General features: G+C 59.2%; 3 protein-coding genes across 9 annotated transcripts in view; 2 read left to right on the top strand and 1 right to left on the bottom strand.

Moving 5' to 3' along the window:
- The window catches only part of INPP5E (inositol polyphosphate-5-phosphatase E), a 12,276-nt gene extending 5,674 nt beyond the window's left edge, over positions 1 to 6,602 (top strand). The window contains exons 3-11 of the mRNA XM_040632206.1: positions 648 to 771; positions 2,028 to 2,125; positions 2,660 to 2,784; positions 2,903 to 3,022; positions 3,311 to 3,418; positions 3,950 to 4,111; positions 4,197 to 4,312; positions 4,733 to 4,869; positions 5,136 to 6,602. Coding sequence (XP_040488140.1) covers positions 648 to 771; positions 2,028 to 2,125; positions 2,660 to 2,784; positions 2,903 to 3,022; positions 3,311 to 3,418; positions 3,950 to 4,111; positions 4,197 to 4,312; positions 4,733 to 4,869; positions 5,136 to 5,268 — 1,123 coding nt within the window. The 3' untranslated portion in view covers positions 5,269 to 6,602. The remainder of the gene's footprint in view (positions 1 to 647; positions 772 to 2,027; positions 2,126 to 2,659; positions 2,785 to 2,902; positions 3,023 to 3,310; positions 3,419 to 3,949; positions 4,112 to 4,196; positions 4,313 to 4,732; positions 4,870 to 5,135) is intronic.
- A 1,695-nt stretch (positions 6,603 to 8,297) lies between these two features.
- Positions 8,298 to 17,984, bottom strand: PMPCA (peptidase, mitochondrial processing subunit alpha). 3 transcript variants are annotated; one of them, XM_040632207.1, is made up of 13 exons: positions 17,875 to 17,984; positions 16,473 to 16,675; positions 15,997 to 16,076; positions 15,679 to 15,761; positions 14,702 to 14,796; positions 13,449 to 13,549; positions 12,799 to 13,062; positions 12,027 to 12,119; positions 11,829 to 11,947; positions 11,626 to 11,716; positions 11,405 to 11,467; positions 9,574 to 9,718; positions 8,298 to 8,575 (listed from the first exon to the last, which is right to left on the bottom strand). In XM_040632207.1, the coding sequence occupies exons 1-13, from the start codon at positions 17,946 to 17,948 to the stop codon at positions 8,406 to 8,408; spliced, it is 1,581 nt and encodes a 526-aa protein (XP_040488141.1). In that variant the 5' UTR covers positions 17,949 to 17,984; the 3' UTR covers positions 8,298 to 8,405. The 3 variants fall into 3 exon arrangements, with proteins under 3 accessions (XP_040488141.1, XP_040488142.1, XP_040488143.1); XM_040632208.1 differs by lacking the exon at positions 12,799 to 13,062; XM_040632209.1 differs by lacking the exons at positions 14,702 to 14,796; positions 16,473 to 16,675; positions 17,875 to 17,984 and having other exon boundaries at positions 15,997 to 16,052.
- Positions 17,985 to 18,168: 184 nt separating this feature from the next.
- On the top strand, positions 18,169 to 23,947 carry ENTR1 (endosome associated trafficking regulator 1). Of its 5 annotated transcripts, XM_040632197.1 has the most exons (10): positions 18,169 to 18,271; positions 18,373 to 18,522; positions 19,195 to 19,263; positions 20,104 to 20,219; positions 20,496 to 20,909; positions 21,458 to 21,531; positions 21,911 to 22,022; positions 22,216 to 22,278; positions 22,663 to 22,802; positions 23,554 to 23,947. In XM_040632197.1, the coding sequence occupies exons 1-10, from the start codon at positions 18,202 to 18,204 to the stop codon at positions 23,651 to 23,653; spliced, it is 1,308 nt and encodes a 435-aa protein (XP_040488131.1). In that variant the 5' UTR covers positions 18,169 to 18,201; the 3' UTR covers positions 23,654 to 23,947. The 5 variants fall into 5 exon arrangements, with proteins under 5 accessions (XP_040488131.1, XP_040488132.1, XP_040488134.1 ...); XM_040632198.1 differs by lacking the exon at positions 19,195 to 19,263 and having other exon boundaries at positions 18,170 to 18,271; XM_040632200.1 differs by lacking the exon at positions 18,373 to 18,522 and having other exon boundaries at positions 18,187 to 18,271.
- The last annotated feature ends 423 nt before the right edge of the window (positions 23,948 to 24,370 follow it).

Raw genomic sequence — 24,370 nt, 5'->3', positions numbered from 1 at the left:
AGGACCTCTTTTTGTGTGTCCGTTGGCCGAGAATGGTTTTTTCATGGTTGAGAAACAAGACGGCGCTACAGTTTCACGATACGTGAAAATTACAGTGCACTCAGACCCCACAGTCCCCAGATGAAGCCGTTACCGCACAGGCTCGCCCTGCGGGGCGGCTCTGCGTGGCTGCCGTCAGCAGCTCCCCACAGGGCCGGTGGGGGCGGGGGCCAGGGCCGTGACCGCATGCACGCGCGCTGTGAGACTCTTGAAATGGGCTGTGACCGGTGGTTGTTGTGAGGGTGGACGTGCCCCCTGTAGCTTTCAGGGCCCCCGAGGCCACACTGAGGTGGAGGCGAGCCCCTGGCACAGGGCCGCTGCTGGGCAGGGCCGAGCCCTAAGGGCCTCGGGGGGGAAGAGCCCAGATGTCACCTTCAAGTCCTTCATCTCAGGAGGTGACCGAAAAGTTGAACAGGTGCTAGTGTTTGTAGAATTGTGAACACGGCGGGTGTTCCAAAAGGGCAGTGGACCATCGCACTGTGCCCCCTGCCGACCCGCGGGCTCTCGGGAAACCTGGGCTTCCAGGCACTGCAGGGCCGGAGCCCACAGGTGTGCCCTGAAGGCGTCCCTGAGCCTGGCCCCTCCCTGCCTCTGCCTTCTCTCCACAGGAGCTACCTGGAGGGGAGTCTCCTGGCGAGCGGGGCCCTGATGGGGGCGGAGGAGCTGGCCCGGTACTTCCCAGACCGCAACATGGCCCTCTTCGTGGCCACCTGGAACATGCAGGGCCAGAAGGTGAGCCGCTCGCGCCCGCTCGGGTTCTCTGCCGGGCTCTCGGGGCCGCACGCTGTCTGCCTGGCCTCTCGCCGACAGCTGGGTCACCCGGAAGGCACCTGCCGCTCCCACCTCCGGCTGCCTGGTGGGGGAGATGTGGTGTTCTTACACATGCGTGTTTGTTTTTAGGGTAGCTTTAGACCCAAGGCAGGTTTGAAGGGCACAGAGATTCCCCTAGAGCTCCCGCCCCATGCACAGCCTCCCCCTGTGCACACCCCACCGCTGCGCCGGCTGTGACCGTTCGGTGAGCATGTGCGGCCTGGTCTGGTCCTTGTCACCTTGGGGTCACTCTGGGTTGTGTTCATTCGGCAACTTCTGTGAGGAGGTGACAGTGGAGGCCTCCAGCTGCTCTGCTGTGACGGCTGCCTGTGTCCTGACCGCCAGTCGGCCCAGAGCCGCACCGCACAGGCCAGGGGTCTCCGCGCTGATCTCTGGCTTTTGCTTCGGGGGAATCCCTCGGACGCTGTGCTGGCGGCTTTCTCTCCAGCTCAGCCGTCTCTCCCTGTGACTCCCTCCTCACAGCAAGGACCATCCTTGGGTTGACGGTGTCCATCCCCTACATGTGGGGTGCTCTAATTTCTGGGGGCCAGGGGCGGACTTCCTGCACTGTGGACCATCCCAGCACGCCCCTGGGTGGGGCGAGGGGCATGACGGCTGTGGCATCACAGAAGGCCCTTCCCTCCACACAGTGGTGCCCCAGGCTGGCACTGGGGGACAGGCGCTGGGAGGAAACAAGGCAGGGCCGGCACCAGCACAAGGTCTGACTGAGTAACCAGGGGCCCTGCCGACACAGCCCCCGTAAGGAGACAGAGTGATTCTCCCTCTGGCTGAAGGACGAGGCAGGCGCCCAGGCTGGCGGCACTGCCGTCCCTGGGATGCCACCATGTCTGTCCATGGGACGGTGCGCTCGTCCAAAGCCCTGAGGGCTTGGAGACCACATACATCCAGCCACAGGGTGCAGAAGCGCTCACCTCCGGACCACAGCGCCCGGCCCGGGCAGCACCACCTCCCCACCCCGTGTGTGTCTGCGGGCACAGGCCGCGTAGCCAGGGCGGGGCATGGATGCAGGCGTGGCGGTGACCAGCGGGGCGGAGGGAGGCCTGGCCAGACCTGAGGCTCCCCTGGACGCGGCCCAGGGACAGTGCTGGTCCCCATGCTGCCGGAGGACAGGGCCGCCGGCCTTGCAGGAGCCCCTTGCTACACACGGTTCTCTGTAGGAGCTGCCCCCCAACCTGGACGAGCTCCTGCTGCCCGCCGAGGCCGACTACGCGCAGGACCTGTACGTCGTCGGGGTCCAGGAGGGCTGCTCCGACAGGTACGGCGCGCCCCTGCCCCACGTCTGCCCCGCCTGTCAGCCCCCCAGACCCTTGGGAACAGCATTGAGGTGGGCCTTCGGGGCCAAAGCTGCCGTGTGGGGCAAGGCCGGGGCTGGGCGGCTCGGAGAACTTTGAACAGATGAGTTCACTTCTTGGTGACGCACAGCTGATCTAAGAAAGGCACCGAAGGGCCGCGGGAGCCCCAGCTCACGCCCGACCCCTCAGCGGGGTCCAGGGTCCACAGCGCCCCGGCAGCACAGCTGGGGCTTGCAGGCTGAGGGGAGCGCACGGGCATCCCGCCCCTCGGGCAGCCGCGGGAGTCTCCAGGCCCCCAGGGTAGCGGGAGAGCACAGGCCTGGGACCAGCACTGGAGATGGACAAGGCCGCCCAGGGGCCCTCGTGTTGCTTGTCTGTCCACTGCTCTCCCGGCAGGACGAGGCTGGATGGCAGGGCTCTCCGGGCTGCGGCGGGAGGGGTGGTGGGGCTGGGAGGCTCCGGCCCCCTTCCCAGGCTGTCCTGGCTTCCCTCCACAGGCGGGAGTGGGAGACGCGCCTGCAGGAGACGCTGGGCCCCCATTACGTCACACTGTATTCCGCGGCCCACGGCGCGCTCTACATGTCCGTGCTCATCCGCAGGGACCTCATCTGGTTCTGCTCGGGTAGGTGGGCGCTCTGCTCCGTGCCGGCACCCTGGGCACCCCCACCAGCCTCCGTGCAGGCAGGTGCCCGCGGGGCGAGCGGGGGCGGCCGTATCAGCCCCGCCCCTCCATCCCGCAGAGGTGGAGAGCTCCACAGTGACCACGCGCATTGTATCTCACATCAAGACCAAGGGGGCCCTGGGCGTCAGCTTCACCTTCTTCGGCACCTCCTTCCTCTTCATCACGTCCCACTTCACCTGTAAGTCCCGGGCGGGAGGGACACTGCTCCCCCCAGCTCCGCCCTGAGAGTCTGGAAGGCAGAGACCCCGCCCCCTGTGACGGTGTCATCCTGTCGTGCTTGCTGGGCTCCCTTCCGGGTGCTGAGGTGGCAGGGGTGGAGGGGGGCATGGGCTCACGCCGAGAATACCCGGCGGGGCGGGTTCCTGCAGGCCCGGTGGTAGAGCTTGCTGGGGGGCGGTGACCACCCAGGTGTCCCGTGTCCAGAAGCTCCCGCTGGAGAGGCCCCTGCCATGCTCTGTTCTCACAGCCGGAGATGGGAAGGTGAACGAGAGGCTGCTGGACTACAGCAGAACCGTCCAGGGCCTGGCCCTGCCCAAGAGCGTGCCCGACACCAGCCCCTACCGCTCTGACGCCGGTGAGCCCCTGTCCACGTGCTCCTGCCTCATTCTCCGGGTAGTTTAGTGAAAGTAGACTTGGAGAGCTTTCGAGAATCAAGGTCAGAAAAGTCTAGAAAGTCACTAGCCAACGGAAATAAAACCACTCTGAGGCCTGCCCTTGGGCTCCTCACGAGCTGTGACTGTCAGCCCGTTTGGCGGCTGTGCTTTCATGAGGAGCTCGGCCTCCCTCCCCCCACAGGCCCTCCTGCCTCCTGGCTGCCCCGTGGGGACGGCGCCCTGGTGGAGGTGGCGTGCACGGGAAGCGTGGGCTCCTGTGAACGTGAGGGTGCCATGCCGTCCGCGGATGTCTGTCGCTGTTCGAGAGAACCGTGAACCCGACTGTTGACCCAGGAGGCTGCGGAACACACCCCCCGCGGCCGGGGCTGCACCCCTTTCCCTGGGGAGTCCTAGCCTGTGGCTCTGGCAGGCCACAGACCAGACCAGTCCCTGTCTCCAAGGCGTGGCGAGCACGGGGAGGGCCGGGCTCACACGCTTCCCGTTTTGGCCAGCGGATGTCACCACACGGTTCGATGGAGTGTTCTGGTTTGGAGACTTCAACTTTCGTCTGAGTGGCGGGCGCGTGGCCGTGGAGGCCATCCTGAAACAGGACCTGGGAGAGAAGGTGTCCGCCCTGCTCCAGCATGACCAGCTCACCCAGGAGATGAGGAAAGGTGAGGTCCCGGGGAGGAGGTGTGGTCTCCCCACCCCCAAGAAGGGCCAGCCTGCAGGGTTGACGTGGGGCTGTGACTACTCCAGGGTCCATCTTCAAGGGTTTCCAGGAGCCGGACATCCACTTCCTGCCATCATACAAGTTTGACGTCGGGAAGGACTCCTACGACACCACCTCCAAGCAGAGGACGCCCTCCTACACGGTGAGCGCGGGCATGCGGGCAGCGCCCAGCAGCGGCAGGGCCCGTGGGGTGCGGGCAGACACGGGCACCTGTCTGAGACTGCTGGGGTTGGGGGCGGTGCCCTCCGACAAAGGCCCTTCGAGGGCGGTCTGCTGGTCCCGGGACAGCGAGGCACGCGCCCCGCACTGTCACTTGTTTGAGCCCTTGTGGCTGCACGGTTGCTCTGGCTCTGGGGCACACGGCGGCCGCCGCCCCCGCCGCACGTGGGGCCTAGACGCCGGTCAGGGCACTGGCTTGGGGGAGGGGCTCCGGGAATGGGCTCCGGTGGGCAGGTTTGACACAGGGACTCTGCCTGAGCACGGCCGAGGTGACAGGCACGCAGGCCAAGCCCTGCAGCGAAGCCGTGCATCGGGGCCCTTGTCTGCGGGCTCTTTTCCGCAGGACCGGGTCATGTACAGAAGCCGCCACAAAGGCGATATCTGTCCCGTCAAGTACTCCTCCTGCCCCGGCATCAGGACGTCTGACCACCGCCCCGTGTACGGCCTGTTCCGGGTGAAAGTGAGGCCAGGGAGAGACAAGTCAGTACCCTCGCTGCATGTCTTCGCTCGTCCCGCTCTCACAGCCCCGGGGGGCGGGGGGGGGCTATTCCTGATCTGAAGTGGCTGTCACAGGCGATGCGGGTGCAGCCGGGCCCGGCCTGGGCTCCGCAGGGAGTTCTCCTGGCGGGCGGCGGCCACACTGGCGCGCGGCGGGTCCCAGCGGCCCACAGGGACCTGGCGTCAGAGATGGCCTCCCAGAGGCTGAGCCAACAGCCGGCCCCCGGCTGACGCCCTTTCTTCCACAGCATCCCGCTAGCTGCCGGCAAGTTCGACCGAGAACTGTACTTAATAGGAATTAAAAGACGCATTTCCAAAGAAATTCAGAGACAGCAGGCGCTGAAGAATCAGCACTCGAGTACTATTTGTACCGTTTCTTGAGGTCTGCCCGAGGACCTCTGTCACCTACACGGGGGGTTACTTGACCGAAAGCCCCTAAAAAGACAGAAGAGGTTGCTGTGTGGGACTTCTCCCCCTTTTTGGGCTTCCGACAGACCACTACTCGAGGCTGACATGCTTTCTTACCAAGAACCCCACGGGCAGGCCAGAAGACCGGCCAGGCGGGACCGAGGTGCTGGTGCCCCCGCCCAGAACGAAACCGGCCACGCTCCTTCCCAGCACGTCCCGTCAGGCCCCACGCCGCCATGCCACATGCATGGTCCCTTGAGGCAGGCATCTGGGTGGGGCGGGGCCGGAGCAGCCTGCGGGGCACACACTCCCAGGTCCTGTCTGCTCCCCCACAGCCGGTGTCGGCAGCCCTCGCGTTGTGGACCTGCAACCCCCCAGCAGCCCCTCGGGTGCAAACTGGGAGGTGCCTTTCTCCCTCTGAACACGGGGCCGGGACCGAAGCGGGTGAGCTGCTGCTCAGGGTCTCCATCCCACCGTTCACACAAGGGCCAAGCCCAGGCCCAACTGGTCAGGCCAGAGCCAACAGACTTCCAAGGAGGGAACTCAGTCCCACTGCCCCCTGGGACAGGGCCTGCTGTTTCAGGGCCACCCCTTGGTCTTGGGGGGCTGGCCCGACCCCTCTTTTGGTTTTGGTGATTTCAGACCATTTGCATACATACGTATTGCCAGCCTCAAATAGCATTCATGTAAGTAGTGCATTTCCTGGCCCGAGAAAGCAGGGGAGGCTTAGGGTGTCCCCACCACATTGCAGAGCTCTTCTTTCTTCGAGGGCTGAGCCCGTGATTGCCCACGATGGCTCCTGCAGTCTCTGAATGTGGGAAAATCAAGGGGCACTCAATCTAGTCTTTTAAATTATTTATTTTTCCATATTTATATTTTTAAATAAATCCATATATTAAATCTTAAACTCTTTCTGGCCAAAGATTGAGTCTTAGAAAGAACTCATCTGTGCACTCAGCCGATCTGATGTTCTCAGAACACAAGGACGCCGCATTCAGTGGCAGGAGGTCCTGTGCACAGTGTGGCTGCCGTGCCGTCTGCTGTGTGTCCGGCTGCCACACCGACCGTGAGGCCGGCTGGAAAGGGGCTTTGAAGGGAGAAGGGGACACCCCAGACCTGAGTGAACCACGAGGAAACGAAGTCACTTCCAAAGGCGAGTGTATCCACTTTATCAGCACCCACGTCCATAACACGAAGCAAGGCACACCCGGCCTCTGACACGGGGGGCGGGGGGGTGTCCATGAGAAGGTCTGGTCAGCCCCATCAGACTTCCAGAAACTTGATTGTCTGTCCGTATAAAATTGTGCTCAAAGAAATGTGTCGTTGAGTTTTTGAATCATGAACCGGTCACGTCTGCTACAGACTTGTGGTGAGGGGCCTGGACAGGGGGCATCTTCACAGGCACCGTCTCCGACAGGACAAAGTGATGGCATGGCATGCAGGACTCTGGCTTGAGACAGGGCTTCTTGTCTTTGGGGATCGTGACACACCCGAGAGGTCACAGGTCCCAAGTCAGGACACTCGCTTAAGAGCAGCCAGGAGATCTGAGATGAACAAGTTTCACTTAGGGCAAACTTCAGATGAATGCAGACAGCGTGGGCCCATCTCTGAAAACCAGCTTCACAACGAATCGAGAGGCACGAGCACGAGGGTGTTCGCGACCCGGTTCTCATGGCCTCCACGCGCCTGCCCCCGCCAGGCCTCCCTCGGGCACCTGGTGAGCCTATGGCCGGCCAGCCCCGAGAACCGCGAAGCAGGGAGGCAGGGCCGTGTGCTGAGGGGAGCAGAGGTGCCCGCCCGTGACGGGGTCCGGGCAGCAGCAGTCTGTGGTCAGAGGCTTACCTCCAGCTGTGCAGGAGCTTCGCCAGCCCCAGCATCCACCCGGGCCTCGTGTCTTTCCGAGCTTTCCCACCCCACCCCCACCCTACAGCAGCCAGCAGTGCGGCCAAGCTTCCGCCCTCTACCTCCCTTGGGTGCTGCCTTCCCCCAGTGTAACCACAGAACGACAGTCCACACTGTTGCCCACCGGCTCTCCACCTGCCCCTCCGACAGTCTTGTTTCCCTCGGGCCCCACCCCCGCGGGCACAGAGAGCCTGACATCTCCCTGCAAACGCAGTCACCGGCGCCTGCGCTGGAAAGGCATCGAAATAGAATGGGCTGCAGCAAAATGAGTGGATTAAGTAACTGAAGTAACGCATGTGGATCTCCTCCAACAGCCCTGCCCTCCTGCCTGCGCGGTGGGGACTGGGCCGCAGGCTCTCTCCTGGGACAGCCGCCCAGTGCTGGGACAGCAGCGGCCCCGCGGCCACGAGAGGTGGCCCACGGACTCCCGGGGACTCTACATGCACTCACGTTTGAGAACCACAAAGCTACCCAAGGTCACTAAAGTCACCGGGCCCTGCGGCGCTCCTGACACGGCCTCGCGCACCTGCTGAATCAAGCACTCCTTCACCTCCCAGCACGCTGCCGGCTTTGCTCTCCCCACAGGCCACGCAGTCTAAGAAACCCCACCTCCCGTCCGGTGCGCTCAGACACGCCTGCCATTGGAACACATCTTACAACGAAAGGACGAGAGGCCTCACAAGATTGGGTCCCACTGGACAACCCTCAGGGAAACATGTCGCTTGCCTGCTTCCAGCCTTATTTTAGGGACGCTGCTGACTGAGACACCCTGTCCTCACTGAGGGTGAAGGAAAACACCGTGCTGACAAAAGCGCTCCACGAAGCAGACGAGGGGAGGCCGACTGGCCTAGTGGCCTCTGTGGGGAGAGAGTCTGGGGCTGACCGACTCGGGACTGCTGATCTCCGGGAGCGCAGGACAGAACGAACGCTCAGCCGCTTCCCTATGGTCTGCCTTGAACCTTCTTGCGCTCCACCAGTTTCTAGCCACGGTGAAGGCAAACCCTTATTCCATCGAGTGGCCTATTCAACAGCGAGCGAAGAACCAGAAACCGAACTGTGCTCGACGACATTAAATTTGTTCAAGTTTAAGAGAAGAGTCCCATGGTTTGCACCTTTTATGAATCTTTGTACTAAACTCACACCCGAAGAAACACGTGTGAACACACGCTGCGCCCACAGCCCGCAGCTGGGCAGGCCTCGGGCAGCCTCTAGCGGAAGAGCCGGTAGGTCCTGGGCAGGCGCCCGTCTCTGCTGGACAGCGCTGCCTGGATGTGCTCGTAGGCCGGCAGGCCGCTCAGATCGCCCAGAGCGGCCACTGCAGGCTTCCTGCGAAGCATCTGAGAAGCAACTCTCCGGATGTCTTCTGGCTTCACGCTGCCTGGCACAGGGGACAAAAACACCTCAGCGGAACGCCCACCGCCTGCAGACTCGGTTTCCACGCGTGGCTGCGGTCACTAAACAGCCCCGGGGGTCCGAGGCAGGGCTGCGGACTCCAGAGGGTCCAAATTCAGCTGTGTGGAGACTATACTGAGTCAGGGTGAAGTAACAGAAGATTTTCTTGGTAAACGGGGAAGTACCGATGGTTTAAAAGGATTTCCGAAGCAGAGATGTGTGCCCGCCCAGAGGCTGACACACCCACTACGGAACAGCTCCCTGTCCGCAGGGCTACCCCCGTGGAGAGAATGCAGGGAAGGAAGAAACACCCCCTCCCGGGGGCTTCACAAGGAGGCAGCCACACACGCAGCAGGAAGGACCTGGGACCACAGCTTGCATGGGCACGAAAAGCGCACCGTGGGAACACACCAACCAGTAGCCTGATTTTACTGCAGAAGACGAGGCCTTAGGGAGATCGGGTATGCCGTGCTCCATGGTCTGAGGGGCTCCCTGAGGCGGGAGTTAAGGGTGCACCCATGGACACAGCGCATAGTGGGGCGGCCACGAGTAACAAACATCACCAGAGAACCACTGTCATAACCCTTATGGGGTCACGGACCCTCTGAGGAGCTGATGAAGCGTGGATAGACTCGTCCCCCAAAGCAGGACACATAGAGGAAATTCAAGGACTTCCCAGGTCACTCACAGGAGGCCATGGAAACCTGGGTGCAAGTCGCAGAGGGCACCACCACATGAGCCCTGTGTGGAGCGTTTCCATCCATTATCTCACTGAGTCTGCTTAGAAACCCGGAGCAGTTGTAAAAGGCCCCTTTATAAGGGGCAAGAAGCTGGGGTCATAGGGCATGGTACTCAGGGTCACGAGGCAGGGCTGGTCCAGGACAAGGGCTCGCAGGTGCATGAGCCATGGGTAAACAGGGCCGTGGCAGTCTCCTGGGAGGGAGAGGAGGGAGCCCGATCTGGGCCCCCCAGCAGGGTACTCACGGATGAGCGCGCACAGCTCGTGGGGCAGCTTTCTGGAACGGGTCGCCAGCACTTGCCTCCCTACGTCCTCAAAGATCACAGGCCTGGACTCCAGGTTCATCATAAGCATGGACGTCAGCTGCGTCTTGGCCCGCTCCAGCTCCACCTGGGATTCAACCACCGAATCACACGGTTCAGTTCACAGCAGCTCACACACCGTCGCCCGGTCACGTCCGCGTCACAAGGAAGACAAATCCAAGAGTCGGGGCTCCACACAGACCCCAGGCCCAGGGCCCAGGCAATCGTGCTCCCCGCACCTCCGGGACACTGAAGGGACCGGCTCGATCTATGAAGTCTGGGCCTCGAGCCTCTCTGCCCAAGTGGGAAACTGACAACGCTGGGACTCCAGCAAGTTGTGCTCACAAAGCCCAGCCTGAAACCGGAGGGCACGGAAACGCGGCTGGGCTGAGAGACGGGAGCAGCCGGGCGGGAGCAGCACGCAGGCGCTGGAAGTCGGACCCGCTGCAGAGATCCTGTGTCGTTGTCTACGCAAGAGGACTCCTCATTTTAGACAAGTCCTTTCTATTTTTCCAACTCCGTGCAAATACTTAAAACTTAACCACGAATTAGCTTCACGTTAACGGGAAGTACTTCCTAGGAGGTCACTAACAGACCCGACACAGACTTTTAAATACGTTTCCTTAAAATTATTTTTTTAAAATAGTTTTGTTTTTTTTTTTAAAAACAACCCTTCTTTTTCTGGGATGCCTGGGTGGCTCAGTCGTTAAGCGTCTGCCTTCGGCTCAGGGTGTGATCCCAGAGTCCTGGGATTGAGCCCTATACCAGGCTCCTCCGCTGGGAGCCTGCTTCTTCCTCTCCCACTCCCCCTGCTTGTGTTCCCTCTCTCACTGGCTGTCTCTCTCTCTCTGTCAAATAAATAAATAAAATCTTAAAAAAAAACCCAAAAACAAAGAAAAAAAAAACCCACCCTTCTTCTTCTGACTAAAAAAGGGAACATGAGATTATTGCAAAAAGCAGACTGAGCAGGAAAGATCTGCAGGTGAAGGCCGTGCGCCAACCCCTGGAGGCACCCGGCCCACACACGGGTGGGGGCTCTCCTCCTGGGCCTTCTGTACCCGGCAGGCTCAGTCCACAGAGCACGTGGCTCTCAGTCTCGGGCTCGTGAGTTCCAGCCCCAGCCCCACGCTGCAAAGATTACTTTAAAAATAAAATCTTGGGGCGCCTGGGTGGCACAGCGGTTAAGCGTCTGCCTTCGGCTCAGGGCGTGATCCCGGCCCACATCAGGCTCCTCCGCTATGAGCCTGCTTCTTCCTCTTCCACTCCCCCTGCTTGTGTTCCCTCTCTCGCTGGCTGTCTCTATCTCTGTCAAATAAATAAATAAAATCTTTAAAGACAACACAAAACAAAACCAAAAAAAGCAAAACAAAACATAAAACGGAAGTTAGGGGAGAGCCTGAGAACCACCCTAAGTGGCCCGCTCATCCTGCGTGACGTGGCTTTAATCCACATGGTTCTGCAGGGTCTCTGAAAAGGACACACGAGACCACCCTGCACTATTCCTTCCGGAAAAGCCGAAGGAGCGCCGGGGCCAGGCAGGCGCGAGCAGCCCCAGTGCTGGCGGGGCAGCGACTGTTCTCAGTGCTGAGACCAGGGAGCAGGGGAGGAACTCAGCTGTAGGCCTGGGTCACCCCGGGGGTGGCACCGTTCTGGCTGGGATGGTGGTGGTGCTGGGAGCACAGAGGACAGGCCCACTGCCAGCCACCCCCACACCATGTTCTCTAACCTGCCAACACAGGGGGGGCGTTTGGAGACGGCTCTGTGCCATACTTACCACGTCCACAGTTCCAGCCATTAAAATAAATTCCTTTGTGAGGATTTCCACCATTTCTCGAACCTTTAAGGAAGAGGATGCAGATAAAGAGCGTGATGTGGACCCGACAGCCTCTCTTCCAATTCAGACAATGACGCCCCTGCTCCGAGAGACCAGCTCCGTACCCTGCGACGTGAGCTGCACAGGCAGCAGAGGCCGCCAGCTTCAGGGCTGGCCCTCACCTGTCTGGGGTCGGCGCTGGCGTGCACGCACAGGAGGCCCGTGTCCTCATAGCTGTGGTGGTACGAGGTTGCATTGTACATCCAGTGGTGCCTGTAGAGAGCAGGGACAAAGGGACACCTGGAAGGCAGTGTCACAGTCCAAAAGCACCTTCAGCTGGGCCTTGTGACCCTGGGGACAGCCAGGCGAAAGGGATCCAACCTACCTGTTCAGCACGTTGAGGTAGAGCCTGGTAAACATGCCTTTGCCAGGTCCGCCAGCTGAGAAGGAGCCGCCACCTCCCATCATCATGTTCAGTACGGCGAAGGGGATGAAATCGTCCTCCTGCAGGGACACGGGCGCAGGGCTCAGGTGCGAGGGGACGCCCAGCTCCAGGACGTGGTGGGATCCGCCTGGGACTTACCAAGAAGGAACAGCTCTCTAGTCCTATCATGATGTGCGTGAGCTCGGGGAACGGCGCAGGGCCCAGGCTGACATTGGACATGTCTCTTTCCAGCTATAAGCAAAAAGGGTGAACAGTGTACCCACAAAGAAAACAAGCAGGCCTCAAAAACCTCTCAGGTCAGATTAGCCTAAAGACAGTTCTACAAGGGAGCTCGGGTGGCTTAGTCAGTTGACTGTGCAACTTTTCATCTCAGGGTTTTGAGTTCAAGCCCCACACTGGGCTCCACGCTGGGTGTGGAGCCTACTTTGAAAAAAAAAAAAAAAAAGCAAAAGACCCCACCACGGTTCTACAGAAATCATACACGAACATTAGTAAACTCCCTCTAGAGGCAAGAATGACCCTGTAGCCTTCCAGGCAAACTAAACTCATTCTTCTCCCTTTTTAAAGACTTTATTCCTTTACGTGGGGCGGGGGGGGGGAGGGAGAGAGCACGGAGGGAGAGGGAAGCAGACCCCCGCCAAGTAGGGGGTCCGATGCAGGACTCGATCCCAGACGATGGGACCATGACCCGAGCCAAAGGCTGACGCTTCACTGACTGAGCCACTCAGGGGCCCCTAAACTCATTCTTAACAAGCTCTTAGCTCTAAGCAGGGAACACGTCCTGCTCTGGCACCAGAATGTGTGTTACCGTAAAGCCACGGATGCACAGCTAATTCTAACACCTGCGGGATAAAGCTGAGCACATACCAAAAATAGAAACTAAAGAAAGTATATGCTGGCTCAGCTTTACCTTGACAACCCCCCCAGTGTACTGTGCTACTGATCTGTCGACGTCCACAGCCTTCTCACACCCCCAGGCCGGTCGGGTTCCCAGGAGGTATTTCCTGGCACACTCCACCAGGTGCTCGTGCTCCACCCCGACCCCAGCCAGCACCATGCGGTCAGGGGTGTAGTAGTTTCTCAGGTAGGAATGAAGTGCTTCTCGATCGATCTTTGCTATGTTTTCTGTGGGGCAGAGACGGTGGAGGCCAACTGTGTTTTCCCGATAAGCGGCCTAACAAAAGAAGGGAGAAACACAAGTGACAGACCACGGCCAGGGTTCTTCCCTCGGGCCGGGCCCGCCATGACCCCAGCTGTGGCAGGAAAAGCGCAGGGCTGCTTAGCTTTGCTAGTCTGGCAGGACCAGTTCCGTGTGATTATAAAAGCAGTAAACTCTATCTCTCCAGAATGAAGACTCAAAAAACCCCATGTGTAAATTTAAAAGCTCATTCTGGAAACGGATAGAGATCTTATTACCGTAAGAATGAGAACGTGAAAAACTTGCGTGAATTGCAGGTTTGGGAATTAAGAATCTCCTGTCCACGCCTATAACCCATAAATGGCCTCAGGAAGGCAGACGGGCCCTCCCACCTGCACTGGCGCTTGCAAGTTTTCCAGTACCTCGTGAATCATCTCCGTGAGAAGCGGTTCTGGGTCAGGCCGCATGTTAAGGTCCTCCAGCTCAAACTGGACAGCCATTCGTGTCATCTCAATTTCTTCATCTGCAAAGAACCCAGACGAGGCTCAGACTGCACCAGCCAGGAGGGAGATGGCACTGGGCCTACGCCATCAGCCTGGGCCAAGGGTCATCGGTTGGCAGATGTTAGCAGTCTCCTCAGCCTTCATCTGGGGTAGACCTGGGGGCACTTGTGTCAGCGAGGGGGTTAGTCCCACACGGGCAGGGCCTACAGGCATTGGGCCTCTCGTCTGGCTCAGCCGTAAGGCAGCCACCTGGACCTGCCCCGAGCCCTGGCTTCCTTCCCAGGAGGGGCACTCAAGCCCATCTGCCCCAAAGGGCTGCTGTGAAGATAGCCACGTGGGATGGGAAGGTGCTTACAGAAGAGGCACTGTCCAGCATCATGGCTGCCACTCCATCAGCTCCCTGGAGTAAGTACTGGGAGGACTACAAGGCCAGGCTGACATGACCAGAGTGCAGCCAGGGCGGCAATAACGGTCAGCATGGCCTGCTCTGGCCCAGTGCAGGCATAGAATCCAAAGTCCTCACCACCAGGCCAAGGAAGGGGATGGACACAAGGACATGGAAACTTCTTTTTTTTTTTTTTTTTTTTTTTAAAGATTTTATTTATTTATGTGACAGAGAGACAGCCAGTGAGAGAGGGAACACAGCAGGGGGAGTGGGAGAGGAAGAAGCAGGCTCATAGCAGAGGAGCCCGATGTGGGACTCGATCCCGGTACGCCGGGATCACGCCCTGAGCCGAAGGCAGACGCTTTAACGACTGCGCTACCCAGGCGCCCCGACATGGAAACTTCTGGTGGCATACCAGCCCAGTGTTTAAAGACTGTCTGAAATGCCTTTCAGAAGTGAAAGACCCAGGGGAGCATGCGACTCTTGATCTCGGGGTTGCGAGTTTGAGCCCCATGTTGGGTAGAGAAAGTACTTAAAAGAAAAAATAAATACTTAAAAAAAAAGAAAAAAAGACCCAATCTAACTAAAAACGTCAAAAGGCACAGTGTTACGTCAAAACATGAAGCATGCAGGACTTTTCCGACCATCAGCGTTATTTCCAAAGAAATCGTGCCAACTCACTAGTAGCTGAGCCCAAGGGCTGCATACGGTGCTCTTTCTCAGGGCAGTGCTTCCACGTGCCTCCCCACAGCCCAGCCCCCAGCCCCCCACGCAGCCCAGGGCACACCTGTGAGCCTGGGGTGCAGGACCACGTCGGCCAGCAGCCCAACCACTGTGTCCAGGCCTTTAGAATCAGCAGACACGGCGTACATGGTGGTGTCCCTAGAAAGAAGCAAAGACACGAGGCACAGAGGTCACCACAGGTGCACGCCAACAGGGGCCGCTGCCCCCCTGCACTGAGGACCAGCGCACACTCGCTATGTCCCCTCTTACAGCGCAACTTCCAGCACGCGCTGGAGTGACGGCGGCTGCCCAGTCAAGATGGACAAGAGCCATTCTGAGACATTTCCACAAGCACAGGCCCCCTGCCATGGGGGCCCTTGTATCACGTGTTTCCTGAGCATCTGCTGGCCGGACTGACCGGTCAACACGCGGTATGCACGGCCTTATGCAGCTGGGGACAGAGCCACATGTAGCAGACACACACCACCCGCCCTATCCACAGCGCCCCTCCATCTGTGTGCTGGCTACATACTGGACCTCTCTCTGTCCCCAAAAAGACCACTGCCTCTTCCTGGCTGAGGTCTCCCTGTGCCGTTCTGGGCCACCGCCTCCCCTCAATCCGTCTGGCAAACTCCCTCAAGACCAGTCCAATGTCGAGGTTGCTATCGATCCTTTCCTGACTCCAGACCTGGTTAGCTGCCTGTCCCCATGCTCCCACCAGTCTCAGTTTCAGGCTCTTGTGTCCATTACCTGTGGTGCAGCCCTCTGCCAGATCCAGGAGCATACTGGGGACAGGATGGGGCCTGCTGTGTCCCTAACGCCCGGCTGGCCATCTCTGGGGACTGCCTGGCCCTCCAGTGTGTTCTCTGCTCTAAGTGTTGCCGCCTGCATGCTTCCCCCACCAAATCCTCCACCCAACCCGGCCCAGCCCAGGCTCACTTCTCACCGCTAACCTCCACAGCCTCTCGGGCAGGTTTCAGGGGGACTCTGACCAAGAATAAGAACTGAAGTTCCACTTGGATGCAAAGTAAGCGGGCGTACCTTGACGTCTGGCAGTCACAAATACCCCCGTGCTTTTCCAACGTAAGTAGAATTTCATCTTTGCTGTCAAATCGATCTGTTGACTAGCAAAAACAAATAAGTAACCCTAAATAGACAATCCAAAACAACCTCTAAAATACATTCTCTGAGAAAAAAATGTTTGCTTTGAAAACGTGAATCAAATTATCTTTTAACTTAAAGATCTTCTAATAAGATTATCTTAGCTTAGTTACTTATTAAAATAACCATTCTAAAAAAAGTAAAACTTGATAGATTCTTCTCGAATATAGTCTCAAAGATTACAAATAGGACACTGACCGAAAATGCCAATTTTTCCAAAAAGTGAGCAATTCCACTAAGATATTTGGCTTCATATCTTGATCCTGAATTAATAAGAACTGGCAATAAAAAGAAAATTGACAGGTTAAACCAAACGCTCAAAGGGGGGTTTAATCAAGAGAAACCTTTAAAGCTAACGTGATCAGACAGGCCGACCTAATTACGGGAGGGTGACGGTGTGTGCACCACGTGGGCTGCACACCCACGCTGACGCTGATGGGGTTGTACGCTTCGTATCTGTGGTGGAAAAGAGTTAGACTTCTAGGAAGGTAGGAAGGGTTTTCAAGCCCACCGCCTATGTGGCGGTTCATGCTTTGTGTACTCAGTTTTCAGGTCTACGCTGGACTTTTCCACTCAGAACACAACTCACAGACGGCGCACTAAGCACAAGTCAACTGAAGCACGTGGGCACGGAAACAGACGGGATGATCCAAGACACCACCCACAGTACTTACTTCCTACCGTACAAAATTGTCCAAATTTGTTTTGGGAGGCCACACGAAGCCCATTATCCAGCGTGGTGACTTTGGTTTCAAACTTTTCCTGTCCGTTGACTGTAGCAAAAACAGGCTCAGGCACCCCAGGTAAGGGGGACGAGAGCGGGATGTTGGGATAGGCACCGCCGCTGCTGAACTGTCTCTGTGCCGGTGCTCCGGACCTGAACAGAGATGTCACCCAGTTACAACAGACCCAAGACCACGGGGCCTGTGGTGACCCTCTGGGCACAGGCATCACGTCTTGTCCGTTAAAACTCGATGTGCCCCTTTCCGTCCATTTGTTTCTATACACCTCGAGACAACACACAGGAGTGTTCAGGAACACCAGTGCTGGGTACAAACCCTGGCTCGCCTGCGGCAAGCTGGTCAGCTCCTTGGGCATTAACTACCAGCTCTCGTAAAACAGTGAGTGACAGCACCTCAGTCTGACGGGAACTGTGCGGGTTAGATCTCTCACACACAGCCCCACTGGAGTCTAAACAGAAGCCAAACCCCTGAACGGGCCCAGAAGGCCCTGCACGGTCTGGACTCCAGCTCTCTCTCCAACTCCTGTCCTAGAGCGCTCTCCACCACCCGCGCATTCACAGTCACAGTGGCCTGCTGGTCCGATCCTTGAACACACTTGGGTCCTTACCACCAAAGCGTCTGTCCTTCCTGTTCTGGCCTGGCCTCCTCTTACCTGAACTTTCCCCAGCGGCTGCCCCTTCTCTCCTTCCTCATCTCTTGGCTTATAAATGCCACCTGGTCAGAGAGGCGACCCCTCCGCATTCCACCTGAAGCCAGACTCTCCTGCTACGTTATCGCCGGACCCTACTTACTTAAGTTGGAAGCGTTTACACCACCGCTCCTTCTCTGCCCGCGCTCCCGCCTACGACCGCCGCCGGGGGCCAGCAACTCCGCCTGGCCCGGCGCCGGCGTACAGGGAGGGGCCGCCCCCAACTGTGGCCCGAGTGGACGTGCCCGCGGCCAAGACCGCGGAAGAGCGAGTGGGGGGCGGAGAAAGCGCCGACGGCCCGAGGCACGGAGGCCCCAAGGGCTCGGCCTCACAAGGGGGCCCGCGGCAGGACCGGGCCGGGGCGGAGAAGACACGTGGCCTCCCACGGGCCCCATCGGCCCGGGAGGACAGGGCGGGAGAGGGCCCAGCGGCCCGGGAGAGGGCAGGCGGATGGGACTCGGGACTCGGATTCGGGGCCCCCGGCAGAGAAGCGCCCTCAGCGCCTCGGAGACAAGGCCGGGGTCCCGAAGCCCAAGCCTGAACCAGCGGCGCCGCGTCTGCGCGTGGGGAAGCCAAAGGCTGAGCGTCCGAACGGACGCCCGCCGCCCCGGCCCCCGGCCGACCCCCGGCGCGCACCCGGCTCACCTCAGCCGCGAGCGGCGCCACGAGCCCGAGCCGCGCAGCAGTAGCCGCGCCGTCGCCAACACCATAGCCGCCATCTTGGGTCTCCGCCCCCTGCTTCTGTCGTCACTTCCGACCCCGCCCCCGGCGCCCCGCCCCTACGGCGCCGGCCCGCGGCTTTCGGGCGCGCGCTTCCGGTGCCGGGAGCGGAAGCCGCGGCGAGAAGCTGGGAGCTGCGGCCGGGCGGCGGGCGACGGGGGCGGGCGACTCGGGCCGCGGCCGGGGCGGAGCCGGGGCCATGGAGCCGCCGCTGCCGGGCTAGGGAGGGCCGGCGCCGCCGGGCCTGCGGCGATGGCGGGCTACGCGCGCCGCCCGGGCTTCCCCCCGTTGTCGCGAGCCCGGAGCCTCGTCATTCCGGACGGTGAGCGGCCGGGCCCCGGGGCCGCCCCCGCCCCGCCGGGCCGGGCTGCAGGTGAGGCGGGCCGCGGACCGCGCGGCCAATCGCTCTCGTTGTTCTTGCAGCTCCAGCGTTCTATGAGCGCCGGTCTTGTCTCCCCCAGCTAGACTGTGAGCGCCCCCATGGCAGGGACCTGGACTCCCACTTCTTCGGCATTCGGCCGACGTTTATGTGCTATGTGCCCAGCCCGGTGCTAGCTTCCGTGGGAGACACAGGTGAGAGACAAGCCTCAGGGAGCCCCCGGCCGGCACTGCCTGTAGGGACCTCGCTGTAGCCTTAACTCGCTCCCTGTCCCAGCGACGGGCGCCGAGTGCCGCTGTGTGCCGGCCCCTGGGAACACACAGGTGCAGAGCGGCCCCGCCAGCTAGGAGTTCGCAGTCTGGTGTTGGGGAGCCCCCTCCCCAGCACAGACACTTCCAGTGTAGGATGGTAAGTGCCAAAAGAGAGGTATGCCCAGCGGGAGCACCATAACCACCTCCTTCTCGAGGGGCGGGGCAAAGGAGGACTGCGCAGTGGCCGACTTTACTTCATCCTCACTCTCCTCGGAGCAGTTGGGCTGCAGGCCGTCCAGGGTGTGGGGCGAGCCTTTAGGTGGGGTCTCATCAGGGTTTCAGAGGAGAGTGGCAACCGTGAGGGTATTCAGAAGGTATCACAAGACAGGAGGGCATGCGCAGCCACACTGGTCCTCAAAGCTTACTGGGAGCTTTTTCTGAATCACACATGTCAGGGCCCATGGAAGCCATACCGTCTCCATGGGCAGGAGCCTGGGACTTGTGTTTGAAAAGTTCCCTAGCCTGTGAGAATTACTGCAATAGAGACCCTGTGTTGACAAAAAGTTGTCACAGATGCCTCTGTGATCATGGTAAAGTGATGACATCTCTTTGCAGATTTTGGTTACGGAAAGGGGAAATGTACTAAGCAAGGTCCGCCAGGAGCCCAAGAGACACATTTTGGAGGTAGGGTAGTTGGGCAGTCCTCTCTTTTTCCCTCTACCCATCACGAAGTGCCAACCACATGCCCTGTGGCGGGTTGTCAGTTTGACAGCATATGATTAGTGTGCCAAGTGGGGGTGGAGTCCCACAGATTCAGTACTGACCCCAGGGTAGAAAGACAGAGGGTACAAGGACAGGAGAGCCTGACATGCAGGACGAGAGAGACGTGGGAAGGCACTCTAAAGGGATCTGAAGAGGCAGCACAGGCTAGAAAAACAGGAGTCAGCTTTACACAAAGTTGGCGCCTGGGCTCAGATAGCCGTTGCTGGTTAGGGAAAGAGAGGGAAGGATGGATGGGTGAGCAGGGACGGGCATAGAGGTGGAGCAGTGATCCCCAGCCTGGCTGCACTGCTGGAACTCTTGGGCGGCCCCCATTGAAGGTTATGTCACAGGCCAACCAAGTCTGTGTGGGGGTGGCGGTGCGTTGTCCTCCCACCGATCCCCAGGTGGTCTCCGTGGGCAGCAAGGTGCAGGAACCAGGGGTTTGGGAGTGGGAGGGAGAGTTCATCCATATAGTCTACCCCCGATCTGGGGCTCGAACTCACGACCCCAAGGTGAAGAGTCACCCGTTCTACTGATTGAGCCAGCCAGGCGCTCCTGGGAAGGAGAATTCAGAACGTGGAAGTAGATCTGTTTTATTGGCTAGGTTTTTCATTTCCTGGTGTTATTGAGTTCTGGTGGGTTGAGGAGGGTGGTGGTCCTGATTTTAGATGAAGTTGTGTTCTAGAAAAAGAAATTAATAGGGAAATTTCTTTTCAATGACTTTGTGAGACTTTCCGATTGTGTTGTGTCATACTGTTCTAGACGACAAACTCGAAGATCTTGCAGAGACCAATCCGTTCTCCTTTAAAGAGTTTCTGAAAACCAAGAACCTCAGCCTGTCGGGAGAGGATACAGCCAACAACAGGATCTACTCAAAGGTAGGTCCAAGGCGCCGTCTGCGATGACTGCACACAGAGAAACGTCCAGAGGCCATCTTTCTTCCGACGTGGGAGACGCTGTAGGAGCGGTGGGGCAAAGGGATCCTGCAGCTAACGGTGTTGGGAAAGTCGGGTGGAGAAGCTGCTGGGATCTTTCCTGGCTCTCCTCTTTCCCAGGAGACAGGATGGGGCCTTTTGTTCCACTGCTGAGCACCTCAGAAGAGAGGCCTCCAGCGGTTTCTGGGTCTGAGCTGTGCCTCCGGCTGTTTTCTTTAGGAAGCCACGAGACACTCACTGGGACTCGGCCGCAACTCCCCAACCTCCCAGACCGTAGGGTATGGCCTGGAATATCAGCAGCCATTTTTCGAAGACCCTACGGGGGCTGGCGATCTTCTAGACGAGGACGAAGATGAAGATGAGGACGATGGGTGGAACGGGACCTACCTGCCATCCACTGTGGAGCAGACTCGCTCCTCGGGGGTTGCTGCGAGCACGTCACCCTGCAGCACATACGTCTCCTTCTTCTCCACCCCAACGGAGCTGGTGGGGCCCGAGACCCTGCCCCCGTGGACATTGAGCGACTCTGACTCTCATGCCTCTCCGGCGGGGAGCCCCAACGCAGACTTCGCGGCCCACGGAGAGTCTCTGGGAGACAGGCATCTCCGGACACTGCAGATAAGCTATGAAGCAGTAAGTGAGGGGGCTTTGCCACGGAGCCTCGTGTCTGAGCAGCTTACTCGCAGACGACCTGGAGCCTCTTGGTGGCCTGGGGTCTTGGCTCCAAGGACAAGACGGCCTATGGTGCGGCCGTCTGCTAGAGCCCCTGTGCAGCGACCCCCAAGTTGACGGATTCCGCGCATGACGTGCCGCCGGAAGAGCAGTGTGCAGGGCGGTGGGGTGCGGCCCGTCTCAGGCAGGAGCCGTGGAGATTCTCCAAGGGCCACCCCTCAGGAAAGGGTCCACTTCAGGCGTCAACTCAGGGATGTCTCGCTGTGTTCTGAGTAGAAGAAATTTTTTTAGAGATGATTATCACTTGAATGAGAGGAGTAAAATTGGTGTCCGTGACCATAGGCCTTTAAAGGGCAACCCCTCCACTCACGGTTCTTCTCTGTAAGTGAACAGTAGGTTGACTCTTTCAAATATCCGTTTATCAAGAAGTTCCAGAACCAATTTACAGAGGTGCAGAATCCTTTTGAGTGAGACACAGAGTTTTTAATAAGGGTTTTCTTCCTCTGCAGCTGAAAGATGAAAATTCTAAGCTGAGAAGAAAGCTGAGTGAGGTTCAGAGCTTCTCTGAGACTCAAACAGAAATGTACGTAAGCTTTGAGTCAGCGCCGCGCTTCGCGGTGCCCGCTAGCGCTCAAGTCCGTCTCCCGTCAATCACGGAGCGATGGGGGTGGAGGCAGGCATGGCTCGCATCGGGTGTGGGCCGTCGCACCGCACACGGTCCTCGTGTTCTGAGTGGAAGTGTATTTCAGACACCGGGCCACACCCGCCCCCTGCGACCAGCAGTGGAGCGGTCCATCACGAGCAGGCTGCGGAGCGTTCTGCCACTGACCCCTCCGAGCGGCGTCGCCAAGGCTGTGCCCCTCGCGGTGTTCGCCTGCCCCACCCCCACTTAATTGCCTCGCAGAGGCTTTCTGGGAACGAGATGCGTGAGTCATCAGCCACTTGGTCTTCTCTGTCCCAAGGGTGAGGACACTGGAGCGGAAGCTCGAGGCCAAAATGATCAAGGAGGAAAGTGACTACCACGATCTGGAGTCAGTGGTCCAGCAGGTGGAGCAGAACCTGGAGCTGATGACGGTACGGTTGGGGGGGGGCATTGTGATGCTCCAGGTGTGGCCCTCTCCTCCGCTGTCAGCCCGCAGAAGCACGGCGCAGGAGGGGTCCCTCGCAGCCGGAGGCCCCTGGGCGGGGGCAGAGAGCATCCTCATTCCGTATCTGTGTCTTACCGCGTTACATAGTACTAATGTCTTTTTTTGTTGTTTGGTGACAGAAACGGGCTGTGAAAGCAGAAAATCACGTCCTGAAGCTGAAGCAGGAGATGAGCTTGCTCCAGGTGATTGGACAGCGCGGGCCCAAAGGCCAGGAGCCTCCCCAGCAGCGGTGGCTCCCCTGGTCGGGCAACGCCAGCTTTCCCCCCACCCAGTCCTCCTGGCCCTGTTTTTCTCTGCTCAGCGGGAGGGTGGTGGGCACGTACTGTATCGTCTGGGACGGCACGAACCCTGGCACGAACTTCCCATTTCTGTGGACGAGAGCTGGGGGCGCTCTGAAGGACGGGGGAGGCCCGGGTCCCTCAAGAGTCCCCTCGGGAGACACCCACGCGGGGCGCCAGCCCCCGTCTTACTGCCTGGGCCAATGGCTTCAGTTGGCGTCGCACTGCCTTTCAGATGCTCTCCTGTGGCAGCCGCCTAAGTGCTTTACTGCTCTTGCCCACCTGCAGGCGCAGGTCTCTAACTTCAGGCGTGAGAACGAAGCCCTGCGGTCCGGCCAGGGCGCCAGCCTGACGGTGGTGAAGCAGAACACCGACGTGGCCTTGCAGAACCTCCGTGTCGTCATGAACAACGCCCATGCCTCCATAAAGTGAGTGCGGGGGGCCGGGGGCACCTGGGCACACGATGGGGGAGGCAGAGATGGCCAGCGGGCCCGAGGCGGGGGGTTCCTTTTTTTTTTTTTTTTTTTTTTTTTATTTATTCGACAGAGATAGAGACAGCCAGCGAGAGAGGGAACACAAGCAGGGGGAGTGGGAGAGGAAGAAGGCAGGCTCCCAGCAGAGGAGCCTGATGTGGGGCTCGATCCCACAATGCCGGGATCACGCCCTGAGCCGAAGGCAGACGCCCAACCGCTGTGCCACCCAGGCGCCCCGTGGGCGGGGGGTTCCTTAGCTCGGTATTGAACCGTGACGGCACCGTGCGCAGCTGACGGGGCTCCAGGAGCAGAAGTGCACTTGATGGTGCTGTTAACCCCGAGGCCGCGCGTCGCGTGCCAGACCAGCAGGCTCTCGAACCGTCTGCGTGGTAATCACCATTTTTACCAGAGCACTGACCTCAGACAGATTAGAGTCCCGGCTCCCTCACCTGCTGAACACCTCAGTTCAGAACAGAAGGGAAGAACAGAGTTTTTCTCCCATTGTAAGAAGCAAACGAGTTTGTAGGAGACCCCCCGGAAATGGCCGCTGCTGTCGCTCCCCGTGAGCGCCCGGTCTGCCTGCCATGGGGCCGGGGCCCCCCTGGGGAAGAGCGGCGGCCACCAGATTCTGCTTTCCACTCGGGGACTGCTTTCTGCCATCTGTTGGGGCTGTCGGACAGTCGTAACATCCACGTTTCCATTTTAGGCAGCTGGTTTCTGGAGCTGAAACGTTGAATCTTGTTGCTGAAATTCTTAAATCTATAGACAGAATTTCTGAAATTAAAGATGAGGAGGAGGAGTCTTGAGAACCCTGAGGTGCTTCCAGGTCACAGCCCCGCTCGCACCCGGACATCCCTGCTCACCGGATTCGGACATGCCATTGTGTCTTTAAATACGTGGTCCTCACCGTAGTAAAGCTACGTATCATGACATGCTAATTTCATGACCCGCACACTGTGCGCAGCCCCTGCGTGAGAGCCGCACCGGCTTCTCTGCAACCCTTCTGGGGGAGCTCCCGCTACTTCACAGACTCATGCTCTATCGGAAGACGTTTCTATAAAAGCCAGTGATTTTTTGAAGTTACTAAACCTGAAAGCGCAGTTCTATAATGAGTGTTTTCCGTTGTCATTCCGGGACGTTAATCATAAGATAAGTCAGTTGCTCGTCCTTAATTTCGACAGAAGAGAAAACAGGTGAGTTGCGGTCAGTGGTTGCCTCTGCGACCTCACTTGGTGTCCCCGCTGGCTCGGCGCCACTCCTGTGGGCCCGCGGGCGGTGCCTGCCCTGGGAGACCTGAGCGCGGATGCCCCACAGGGGGCTCTGGGTCACCCAGGCGGGCTGCTGTGTATAGCCATCTAAATGCACCTGTGAGCTGTCGGGTTTGAGAAACTGCTTTGGCTGAAGGGCTGTGATACATGTTTCAAGTGGGGCTTGATACGATGAAGTTCAGAATTCAGGCATTTAGAGTGTGCAGAGCCTTCCTGTGTTAGCACGAGGCCTTCCACGGCGCCTCTCCGACTGCT

This window comes from Ursus maritimus, unplaced genomic scaffold (assembly GCF_017311325.1).
Source record: "Ursus maritimus isolate PB19 unplaced genomic scaffold, ASM1731132v1 scaffold_17, whole genome shotgun sequence".
NCBI classification, from domain to species: Eukaryota; Metazoa; Chordata; class Mammalia; order Carnivora; family Ursidae; genus Ursus; species Ursus maritimus.
This window is presented reverse-complemented; position numbering and strand designations above follow the sequence as displayed.